The sequence below is a fragment of the Engraulis encrasicolus genome, chromosome 3 (genome assembly GCF_034702125.1).
Source record: "Engraulis encrasicolus isolate BLACKSEA-1 chromosome 3, IST_EnEncr_1.0, whole genome shotgun sequence".
In the NCBI taxonomy this organism is placed as follows: domain Eukaryota; kingdom Metazoa; phylum Chordata; class Actinopteri; order Clupeiformes; family Engraulidae; genus Engraulis; species Engraulis encrasicolus.
Window position 1 is genome coordinate 24,697,763 of NC_085859.1, and position 11,664 is coordinate 24,709,426.

The 11,664-nt window shown below is 42.1% G+C and overlaps 1 protein-coding gene across 2 annotated transcripts; it reads right to left on the reverse strand.

Annotated features, from left to right (window-relative positions):
• Positions 1 to 905: 905 nt before the first annotated feature.
• Positions 906 to 9,735, reverse strand: LOC134445901 (UDP-glucuronosyltransferase 2C1-like). 2 transcript variants are annotated; one of them, XR_010034364.1, is made up of 7 exons: positions 8,789 to 9,735; positions 6,303 to 6,451; positions 5,721 to 5,852; positions 5,439 to 5,526; positions 4,607 to 4,826; positions 4,050 to 4,132; positions 2,645 to 2,727 (listed from the first exon to the last, which is right to left on the reverse strand). XR_010034364.1 is itself a non-coding variant. In XM_063195053.1 (6 exons), the coding sequence occupies exons 1-6, from the start codon at positions 9,585 to 9,587 to the stop codon at positions 2,445 to 2,447; spliced, it is 1,671 nt and encodes a 556-aa protein (XP_063051123.1). In that variant the 5' UTR covers positions 9,588 to 9,735; the 3' UTR covers positions 906 to 2,444. The 2 variants fall into 2 exon arrangements, 1 of the variants encoding a protein (XP_063051123.1); XM_063195053.1 differs by lacking the exon at positions 4,050 to 4,132 and having other exon boundaries at positions 906 to 2,727.
• Positions 9,736 to 11,664: the final 1,929 nt, after the last annotated feature.

Consider the following 11,664-nt stretch of genomic DNA (forward strand, 5'->3'; position numbering starts at 1 on the left):
CACCAAGGGGTGTGGAATGAAAACAATTATTTTGTTTACTTGACATAGGCCTGCATAAAAACCAAACATAACAAATTAACAAAAAATGTATCTTTATTTATTTTTTATTTATTTATTTGTATACTTAGGATTACAATATAGGCCTAATAAGGCAGACGCATAAGCAGTTGATTTGGAAAATCCATTAGCCTAGGCTATTCATCATCATCACTAATTTATTCATTATGCAGTTAATTTACTGTCTCATTAGTTTCTCATAAGGATGTTAATGAAAAGGGTCTTTTATAGACAAATAGGACTAAGAAGGCACTTAGAATAATAATGGTTCAAATGGGAAACGTGGGATTGAACACCGCGATTCCAAATGTATCTTTCAAACTCAGACAAGTGTCACAATTATAACATTGAAATGGGAAAGAAATGGGAATCGAAAGACTATAGGTCTAATGGCTATTAACAGCTAATTTTCAAACACATTCTTTTTATTGTAAGTGCATCATGTAATGCGATGTAGCCTAATTTCTTTGTGGTTGAATAAGAACTGGAGCACAACAATACGGGCAGTCATGGGTAAGCGTTTAGGGTGTCAGACTAGCCCACAGGTTGCCGGTTTGACTCCCGACCCGCCAGGTTGGTGGGGGGAGTAATCAACCAGTGCTCTCCTCCATCCTCCTCCATGGCTGAGGTACCTTGAGCATGGTACCGTCCCGCCACACTGGTCCCTAGGTGCGCCATTGAGGGCTGCCTCCTTGCACGTGTGAGGCATAAATGTAATTTCGTTGTGTGCAGTATGCTGAGTGTTCACTTGTGTGCTGTGGAGTGCTGTGTCACAATGAAAATGGGAGTTGGAGCCCATGGGCTTTCACTTCACAAGAATGAAAGACTATATCATGCAAATAGAGGGATTGATTCTTTATTTGTTTCATACTGCACAGAAGAGCTGGATGGGATATTAGAACAGGTATTCCCACCAAAATATTTGTCAGACAGACATGGGTTTAGTTATTTATTTAAATAACACATTGCATGGATTTCATGAGGTAGACTTCATCTGGGGATAATTCTAGAAAGAAGGACTAGAAAACTTACCGTGGTTACCACTGCACCACAGGGCAGCAGATGTAAAAAAAAAAAAAAAAAGCCTAAGGCAACATTTATGTTTTATTTGTTCATGGTCCCTAACTGAAACTGATAAACCTTCAAATGTCAGAACACTCTGACTTTTTTGATAAAGCCATCAGGCTCCTTTATTAGTAGGATTACTGCTCTAAGTTAACTTACCTTGTATAGCAACTGAACCACCTTATTGGAACATCCCCCCTGAACCAGGCTGACGAAATATACAGTATGAATGCATGCCACCTAACAGCATTTGTCGGGGTAAAGAATTACAGTTGTTTTGGGGCATTGTGGCACAGCGCGCTAAGCCCCCCACATTTGGGCTTGCATGCCCAGGGGCACCCAGGTTCGAATCCTACCCCAACCCTACCCCATCTCTTTCTCTACACTCACTTCCTGTCGATCTTCTCGATCCTATCTGCTATAAAGGCAAAAAGCCCATAAAAAATATCTTTAAAAAAAGAATAGCAGTTGTTTAAGATCGGGGTGGGGAACACTTTTCATTCAAGAGGCCACTACAAATTACTCCATGGGCCGTAAGAGTCCTCCAAGGGCCGTAAGAGTCCTCCAAGGGCCGTACTATGAACACAAACCAGGATTTCCCCCTGCACTTTAGGGCCATATTGAAGGCAGCCATCTTTAAAACAGACCCCACCTTCTATAGGTCCCCTGAATATAACTTTATTGTATTGCAAATGTATTTCTAGGATTCTTTTACAAAATATGGCATATTCAATGTGAAGCTGCATAACATTAAAATTATATCGGGGTCCGGATAAAACGTTCTCAAGGGCCATAAATGGCCATCAAGACATAGGTTCCCCACCCCTGTTTTTGATCAACAAACAAGTCGCCTACTGTAGAACTCAATGACTGCTCTAAACTCAAGTTAAGACCAGGCGTTCAAGTGCTGTGCATGCTGTTGTTAAGCTGCCCAAAAAACAACAACAACAACAGCAAAGTAATAACAATAGCAGGCAAAGAAGAGAGTCACCGGAGCATCTCCAGATGTGGAAAAATTACTGTTTTATTGGGCAAGTCCCAAGTATAACGTTTCAACATTGTCATGTCTTCTTCAGTTTGCCATATTGACTCTGAAGAAGACGTGACAATGTCAAAACATTAGTCTTGGCACTTTTGCCCAATAAAACAGTACATTTTCTACATCTGAAGATGCTCCGGTGACTCTCTTCTTTACCTGCTTTCCCGTGACGCACCAGATTGTGACGTATAGGAGCGTGGAGGATATCTCCCTTTTCTAAACAATAATAATACTTGAATGAGTGTAATGCAAAAGAATGAAACATAAAAAATACATGTCCATCTCATTCGTGTTTCTTCTTTTGCGTCGGCCTCAGACAGAGTTTCCTGCAGCAGAACTTGCAGGTCTGGTAAAGCAACATGATCACCAGGAGGACTATCGCGATGAGGATGGCGAAGGCGTCCAGGCAGTGGTACTGATACCAGGTGAGGTTGTGGGCCTCCACCCTCAGGTGCTTGGCCCCTTTGTGCCGCATCACATGCTCCAACCAGAACACTGCCTCGTCACGGGGCGACTCGGGCCTGTCGTGGTGGATTTTGGAAAGCCTCATGGCATTCTCCTTGTACCTGTATAAGAACAGTGAAAAACAGTTAATTAGCTGATATTAACCACCATGTTTCACAGTTTGTCTTCATTAGACACTGTTGGATTTCAACAATTTATCTTTACGAAAGAAAAGAAAATGTATATTAAAATCATGGCATTCTCCTTGTTCCTCTAAAGAAGATTCAAGATCATCTTGTCAGCAAAGTTGATGGGCATTTTATATTCTCAGTATGAGAGACAGTGAGCAAAAAACAACAAAGCACATATAGTAGCCTACATAAAGGACAGACCGACAGGGATACAGGAACACAGACTATCTGTCTATACTGGGGTGTCAAACGTAAGGTCCGGTGCCCGGATGCAAACTGACCCCATGCAGACTTGTAGAGAAAAATAAACCAAGTATGTAAAAAAAACATTCTGTATCCCATTAAAAGTTATTGCTGGTGTCTGAGATTTCAGGCTTTCAATACATGAGATCAAATTTGCCTTTTTGCCCGCCATTTGCCAATGCTCTGATATACCTACTGTCATCCAACTAACAATTGCTACGTTTACATTTAATTACGAATTAACTCACTTTAATTCTGAATAAAGCTTCATTACGCTTTGAAAACTTCTTAATTCGGAAGACCAAAGTACATTTGAGAGAACTATTTAATTCTGAATTATTAATTCGGAATTAAAACCATCATGTAAACGTAGCAAATGTGATTCCGGTATGAAGCTAAAATTTGGGATATTTTACAATTGTATTAGTGATCCAGCCCACTTGACATCAAATTGGCTGTATATGATCCCTGATCCGAAATGAGCCTGACACCCCTGGTCTACAGAAAGCAGTGCTGCTGAACATGTTGGTCTCTGTGACAAAAATATAAATTTACCTCCACAAATAATTTATACAGTACAGTACACAAGGCTATCTTTTCAGAGACCTTTAAATCATCTTCAATTCCACTCATTAATATTAATAAAATATTTTAACATTTTCTTCTGTAGCGTAGTAATGTATTGTAATCTGTCTTATCATTGCCATCACACTGGGAGTGTGTGACATATGTGTGTAAATGTGTGAATGTACAGCTTGGGTCTTTGTGACACGGTATTTCCCCCTGGGATACCTCTTATCTTATCTAAACAGTGCCCCTGTCTGCACTGTCTCCATAGTCACATGTACACACAGCAGTGCCACCGAACACGCTAGATAGGAATAAAACACCAAGAGCAAAATGTATCAACGCTTATAGGATTGTCTCTAATCAACTCTTGAATAAAAATTTGGGTTGGTCTGACCGTGGTCTTACGTTAAATCCAATTTGAGCCAGGTAGAAAGTAATACCTGTCCTCATTGAGGCTGTTATAGGCCAGTTATTGCAATGTCAGTCTGTCTGTCTTCCCACAGTGTGTGTGTCAGTCAGTCATCTGCAGTGTGCCAAACACACACTACGTCATACATACACTCTTTGGGAAATAAACACAAATGCACAACATCAGGGAGGCATGTTGCTCTTGCTATGCACTGTCAGGTGAACTAACAAGTTGGACAGGCGGACAAAGATGTGTCCGTCTATGCACTCTGCCGCCTTGTGAACACAGGAGGGAGTTACAATTAGAGAATGCGTTTCAGACGGACGGACAGACAGAGAGACCGACGGACAGACTGGCATACCCTCTTATAGAGATGCTATGACACATCTAAAAACAGGGTGCTGTGGCTCCGTGGGCTAAGGAGCTGTCTCTTAAAGCAATGGACACATGTCTGATTCGAACCTGAGGTAATTTGCCAGTCTTTCCTTGTCTCTCTCTCCTCAACTCATTTCCTGTCATCATCTTCGACTGTCCTACCAGTATCTCAATCAAGACAAAAAATGCAAAAGTTTTTTTTTAAAGGCTTACGAGGGATCGTTGATGACGGTCCTCAGCCCGTCTACCAAGTCCTGGCTCTGCATGGTGTTGTAGTCCATGATGACGGCCGCACCCTTGGCTCTCATGTGCACCATGTTATCCGGCTGGTCCGCAAACAGCGGGATGCCCACCGTGGGCACTCCGTGGTAGATGGCCTCATACAAGCCATTCGTGCCACCGTGGGTGACAAACGCCCTGGTTTTGGGATGCCCTGGGGATGCAGCAGAACAAAAATGGGGTATAATAAGATGTTTTTTAAAGCTTCATTAATACTTAGTAAATCATGTATTAATCTTTAGTAAATAATGAACTCATTTTAAAATAAACATTTACAAATTCAAGAAGCGGAGTAAATCACTGCACACTCGTCTTTGCTGAAAGTTTATTTTGGTGAACAATGCGTTCCGCTACCGCTTCTTCAGATTCACTCTGACATTTGCATATTCACCAACAAGTGATACATGTGATTACCTGGTCACACTCACATGACTTCCTACGTCACCCATTTTAGTGCTAGATAACACACAATACTTTTGCAGACTTACATGTGATCACAAAGGCTCTTATTATTGAAATTCATACATTTTGACCATTCCTTACCAAGTACACATATGCGAATGTTAGAGTGAACCAGAATGTCAGTGAACTTTCAGCAAATTACATCACAGTACATTGACAGCACCTGGACACTGGCTGTGCACACAGACTCTGTGCTTTGCGTAAATGTTTACAAATGTTTGTAAATGAGTCAGGTATAATTGTTTTTAATAATCTACACATGCTACAAGGTGGAGTGGAATGGAGTAGTAGAGCCATGACCCACCTAGAAGGTCATTCTGTGGGATCCACTTGAAGAGTCTTGTGTTGGGGGCAAGAGTCTCTGGCCTCTCCCCTTTGTACCTCCATAATACCTGCAAAGTCAATGTACACAAGAGTGTTAGCCTGGAAATTCAAACAGTAACATTGATGCAGACCTATTAGTCTGGGCATGCACCATAGGCAAAGAGACCATGCTAAGCCCATTCCAACGACTCACTACACAGATTCAAAACTAGACAAAGCAATGTAAACAGAGGAAAGAGACAGGCCAAATAGTCCATACAACCTTCTGTGGGATTTGTCCCAGAGCTGAGGCAATGATATTGCTCTTCTCTTTGGGGAGGTCAGCAATCATGGAGCCCAAGGTGAAGACTACGATCCCATCATCCCCTGAGGATTGAACAAACTCCTCTATTTCCTGCAGAAGATGTGAAAACAAAGAGTTGTCATGCAGAACATTGGTGTAAATTAACTGGATGTAGTGGATTATGAGAAAGAAAATGTTCACTGATGTATGATTCTGAACCACCATGGACAACGGGCCCATCTTGCCCCAAACAATTGTACATGGGAGGCCTACATTTATCTATTTACAATTTCACCCATGCCAGCTATAAACTTTTTGTGTTTTGTGTTCTCAAAAAAGTGATGCTATGATGTTAAATGCATTGCTAGATTCTTCACATTACTACTTGCAATTAGGTTTTTGGAAAAGCCTGAATTCCAAAATAATACAAAAAAAGATTTAAGTGCAGCTAATGCTGGTACAGTCAATGGATGCTAGAAAGGTTGGCATCAACACTATTTAAATGAACTTTGTTGTGGTGCATGTAGACACAGGTGCTTTGAATAGAGAACAGAGACTCGCCTTAGGCAAAGGCTTGGCAGGTTTGCAGTGAATTCCACCAATGTATTTGAAGTTGGGAAGGATGGGCCGGGGGTATTCAAAGTCCCAGTACGTTCTGATAAACCACATGTCAGCCTTGCCCATGAGTTCACAGAAGGACACGGGCCTTCCTGGGGGAAAATGACAGTTAGGTTATCTCAGGTGAAGGTAAAGGTGGGATCAGGTCGCAATGATGTTTGATTGAATGATGAATGATGCTCTTTTTTCATCTTCAAATTAAACGGAAAAAAAGTTTTTGATGAATATTTATAATTATACTGTAATATTTTAACCCTATACTGCACGGTGTTGCCATATGGCAACATACCATTCTTTTGGCATTTCCTGGTATTTAAATATAAATAATAGACACTGATTGGTTTTCATATTGAAACTGTGGCCTTGTTTTATCCAATTATGTGGTTTGTTGGCATCACATGACACCACACACTGCCCCAGACTCACTCTTTCCCTCACTGTACATGAGTGTGTCTCTTTGACAGATTCCTCTGCCATTGGCCAAGATATTTCACACTTTTTGCAATATTTACAAAATTTAAAAAAATATTGGGATGATCTATAGTTAGTCATGATCTGTTTTCACCATTTGTTTTGTTTTCAACTAAAATGATTTCCTTTTTATGTTGAAAAATAGGTATGTTGCCATACGGCAACATTGTGCGGTAATGGAACAAGACGGTCAATAGGGAAAGTGTATTGATACAAATACCCAATTCTAATTGATTGATTAATTGATTTATTTATTGATTGAATGATTGATAACTGATAATATTTATAATTAGTGCAAATGGCAGTCTGTAATGAACATTAAAAATGTTATAATAGGTGTACAGAACTGTTTTATGAGCTTTCACTCTGAGTACATGCAGAAAAGCGAACAAGGCCTATGCAGCCTCCCCAGACTGCCAGAGGTATACCACAAAAATCCCCAAACCCCAGATTAGAGCATAAAGCTACGGTCATCTTGACCATTTTAAGCCTCCAAAATGTTTTGACTTCATTTGTCTGTTATAAATAGGCTAATTAGCACACAACGTTTGTGCAAATCTGTCAACCCGATCAAAAATTATTGTACAAAGTCACCCATTTTGAAAGTCAGCCATTTTAAAAGCATAATCTCCAAATTTCAAACAGCTCATAAACCAATTATATTATTAACACACAAGATTTACTGCAAATCCAAGCACCCATTGAAAAGTTGTGGCGTAAACAAAAGGTAGGCCGTCTCGAAAGATTGCCAACTTCAAAGTCAGCCATCTTGAAAGTCATCTATCTAGAAAACACTACCCTCACAATTTTACATGGCTTATTTACTCATTATAGAGTGTTATCACACAAGGTTTAGTGTAAATCCAAGCATCCATTCAAAAGTTATGACAAATAAACTGTCGGTTATGTTGAAAGATGCCTGGCCTGCAAATCGGCCATCTTGAATGTCGGCCATCTTGAAAGTGTTGGCTTCCGAAATTAAATCAGTTCATGTACATATTATAGACAGTTACCATACACATTTTTGTGCAAATCTATGCACAGATATTGTGTTAATACATAATATATTCATTGGTGGTTGGTCAACGTAATACCACTGAAATACTGTTTTTCGGGGATATAATAAACAGTATTCACTTGTTCTCTCAATGGCAAAAATGTGTTAAATAACTCCCTTGAACTTGTGGGTAAACTTTCAATGTTTTTCTGAGATAAAAGCAATTACATTTCTATAAAATAATCCATAATGTTGTATGACCCTTGTTTGGTCTTGGAGTAAAAATGTACACTGGATCCTTTCCGTAACTGCACAATGTTGCCATATGGCAACAAACCTAAAAGTACCCCCCCAAAAAACTTTTTTTTGAAAAAAATTGCAAATATGTCTTAAGAAGTTCATTTTATGTGACAAAAACCACAGCAAGATTTTTTTCCATGATGGGATAATAATGCGTGCAGTATAGGGTTAACTATTCATTTTAGGTAATATATGACGGAAACATTTGATTGGGCCTATAGTAATAAGTAAGGTCAAAACGGCCCTTGTGCAGTTTACTTGATGTTGATCTTCAGCCAATTCAAGACAGCTCAGCTTGTGTTCACACCTTAAGTCAATAAATAATGTCAATATTGACTGCTCTGCCAACAGGCAGTAGACAGTTGATGAAGTTAATCTGGGGTACACTACACATTATTGTATGCAGTCATTGGTTTACATAAGGTAAAGTAGAGTAGAAGAGTAAAGTAGGCCTATGCATATAATGTATACAGCTTTACAAGTTCACCACATTTTTCCAGAGGTGCATGAAATAGTAGCCACCAGTTGCATTTTGATCAGCCCAAGTCTCCCATCTACTACTGTGTACTCACACCTTTATCACTAGCCGATAACAGATTATGCCAACGTTGACTCTTACCCAACACACCTCACTGGAGCACAACCAAATATTGACTCTTACCTAGTACTCCACTGTAATACTGATCATACTGGCTCCACATGCTGTGAAGGGACAGGAAGTCCATCATGAGGTAGTAGACTGAGTTGGTGACTCTCTCAGACAAGCTCATCTGGTCGGTTAGCTTGACCGTGCTGCCTGGCACGTACGACGGAGGAGCCGGCAGCTGGCCACACAGTCTCTCCATGCCGTTGGCTAAGGAGAAGCGCAGGGTGTACGTGAAAGGAATGCCCAGGATGTGAGCGACCAGCTCGCTGCCCGGATAGATGGGGTCCGCGAAGAGCAGGTCATACTTGGCCTCCTTCAGCTTCCTCATGACCTCGTCCGAGTGCAGGAGCCCGTCGAGCAGCTTGAGGGCGAGCTCCGCGTCTTTGTGCATCAGGTTCTTCAGCCGCCAGAAGATCCGTGCGTAGCTCAGCTGGTCCAGTTCGTGCAGGGAGAAGTACATGAAGTCGTTGAAGAAGTCAAAGTTCTCCTCCAGGTCCATGGCGACGTTGAACAGGTGGTAGTCGTAGAGCGCGTGGTCCTTGGGGTCGACGAACATGGAGGCGTTGTGGAAGAGCATGGTCACGCTGTGGCCCCTCTCGATCAAGGTGTCCAGGATGGGCTTCATGTTGATCCAGTGGCTGCCCTCCGTGTACCACACCAGGACCTTCCCACAGCTGACCTCCTGAACCTGCACGGCGCACAAGGCGGCCACGAGCACCAAAACGGCAGCGGCATTGTGCGGTGCGGCTCTCATCATGGTGCCCAGAGTGCACACTGTCTGCTGTACACTCGCTACGGCTTGGTCACTGTGCATATAATAAGTGCTTAGCTGTTTGCAAATGTGTGTTTGAGCGTGATCCACCTTGCTGTGTGTGTGTGTGTGTAATCATTCACTCCGGTGTATGAACTTTGAGCAGGGCTTGTTCAGGTGTGTGCATGTGTGCACAGAGGTTACGCATACTAAAGGGAATAATGGAAAGCATTATGCATGCACCTCCCATTCATTCAATATGAAGCTCTTCGGAAAATCTTTATGCCCATGTTAAGGCCAGATATGATGTGTGTTTCTGTCACTGAGCTGTGTCTTACACAGTATAAACTGTGCAAAATACTGAACTGTCAAGTCATCATGGAGTAAAGTTACCAAGGGCATTATAGTATCTGCAGATAGTGTATCTACAAAAACATTATCTGCAGGCCTGTTACAACCAGGTAAAGCAAACTAGGAAATTGCCAAGAGCCCCACAGCTGAAAGGAGGGCCCTGGTAATGACTGGTTAGTTACTGACAGCAATGACAACTTTGTGAGAGTGGCAGCACCACTCTATCTAAATTTAATGCCCAAAATGTGCTACTGATTGAAAGAGCGCCTATCATCTACTGTATCTATTGGCCCCTCTCCAATAGTTTGAAGAGAAGAAGGGGGCGGGATCAGTATAATAACTGTTATAAGTGTCCTCCTTCATCTTGTCTTTAGTCTTATCCAACTTTACCAGCATTTTATTGGCCATGTCCCAACTTCTTGGTGCATATAAATGTTTATTGAATTTTAAATGAGTGCACATTTCCCTAAAAACATACAATTTTGCTCAGTTTAAGAAAAAAATTCCAGCTTATCGACAGATTGACTGTTTTGAAAATGAGAGCATTTTGTTTTTATTCACAAAATAGCGTCCCACCTTTTTTGGAGTGCAGTTTGTAGACGGTTACATTCCTGCTTAGTCACCAGAATGCACTCTCTGCATACATAATGAATATCAGGGAATATCAGGGCCTGTCTCTTGTTTGTTTGTTTTTACTTCTTCGTAGCTAATTAGTGTACAGTATGTACGTTTATAACACGTTGGACATTTTGCCTTTACTCCGATAGGACAGTGTATGTACGTTTATAACACGTTGGACATTTTGCCTTTACTCCGATAGGACAGTATGAGAGGCAGAGGAAGTGAGTGGGAGAGAGAGGAGGATCTGCAAATGAGTCGGGCCGGAAGCAAACCCAGGTCGCCGGCGTAGTAATCCAGGGCCCTGCCGTTAGGCAGTGGCAGGGTCATAACACGTGTTTTTTCACAATCTGAGATAAGCATACACTTATACACAGTATAACAGAGATGAAGTGGAGCTTTTTTATTTTATGTTCTTATCAGATAGTGTTTCAAGATATTCCTCACCCTTTTTGCACTCTTGTTGATAATTTAATTAGGCATATTCTGTCTTGCAAGCCACATCCAAATTATTGTTAAAGTTTCAACAGTGTCTGTTTGTTGTTTTGTCTACATATCTTGCTCTTTATGTCTCTCTGTCGGCCTCTCTCTCTCTCTCTCTCTCTCTCTCTCTCTCTCTCTCTCTCTCTCTCTCTCTCTCTCTCTCTCTCTCTCTCTCTCTCTCTCTCTCTCTCTCTCTCTCTCTCTCTCTCTCTCAGTCTGCCCCCCTCCTCTCCTCCCTTTTTGTACACACCAGTGGCTTCGTGCCCATATCCCGGCCCATGTCACAGCGCATTGCTTTTTGAAGTGTATATTTGCCTAATCTGATTAGAGAATGTGTGATTGTAATCTCATTGTTTGGGGGAGGGACGTGCGGGGTGGGGCAGGGGCCCCTGTGGACCCCCGTCAGTAGGGGGCCTGGGGTGGTGGGGGGATTGGTGGAGGCCCCCCACTAAAAGACAGTGCTCCAGAGGAGAGGGTGCTGTCCAGAGCACAATAGGGGGCAGCCCTCAGCTCTGCAGCCCTCTCCTCTCTCCTCTCTCCTCTCCTCTCCCAAGGAGCATGCACCATGCACCTGCAGCCCAGACATGGGGTGGCCTCTTCTGGTGGAGACTGATAAAAACTTGAGCGACTGACGGGGTGGGGATGGAGATGGGGAGACAAGAGAGAGGGGTGGAGGGGTGTTGTGGGA

Coding starts and splice junctions, on each gene's coding strand:
- LOC134445901 (XM_063195053.1), bottom strand. CDS start 9,587: ATGCACAGTGACCAAGCCGTAGCGAGTGTACAGCAGACAGTGTGCACT. Junction 5,853..6,302: donor CTGCCAAGCCTTTGCCTAAG/GCGAGTCTCTGT, acceptor CATCTTCTGCAG/GAAATAGAGGAGTTTGTTCA. Junction 5,527..5,720: donor TGGGACAAATCCCACAGAAG/GTTGTATGGACT, acceptor TTGACTTTGCAG/GTATTATGGAGGTACAAAGG.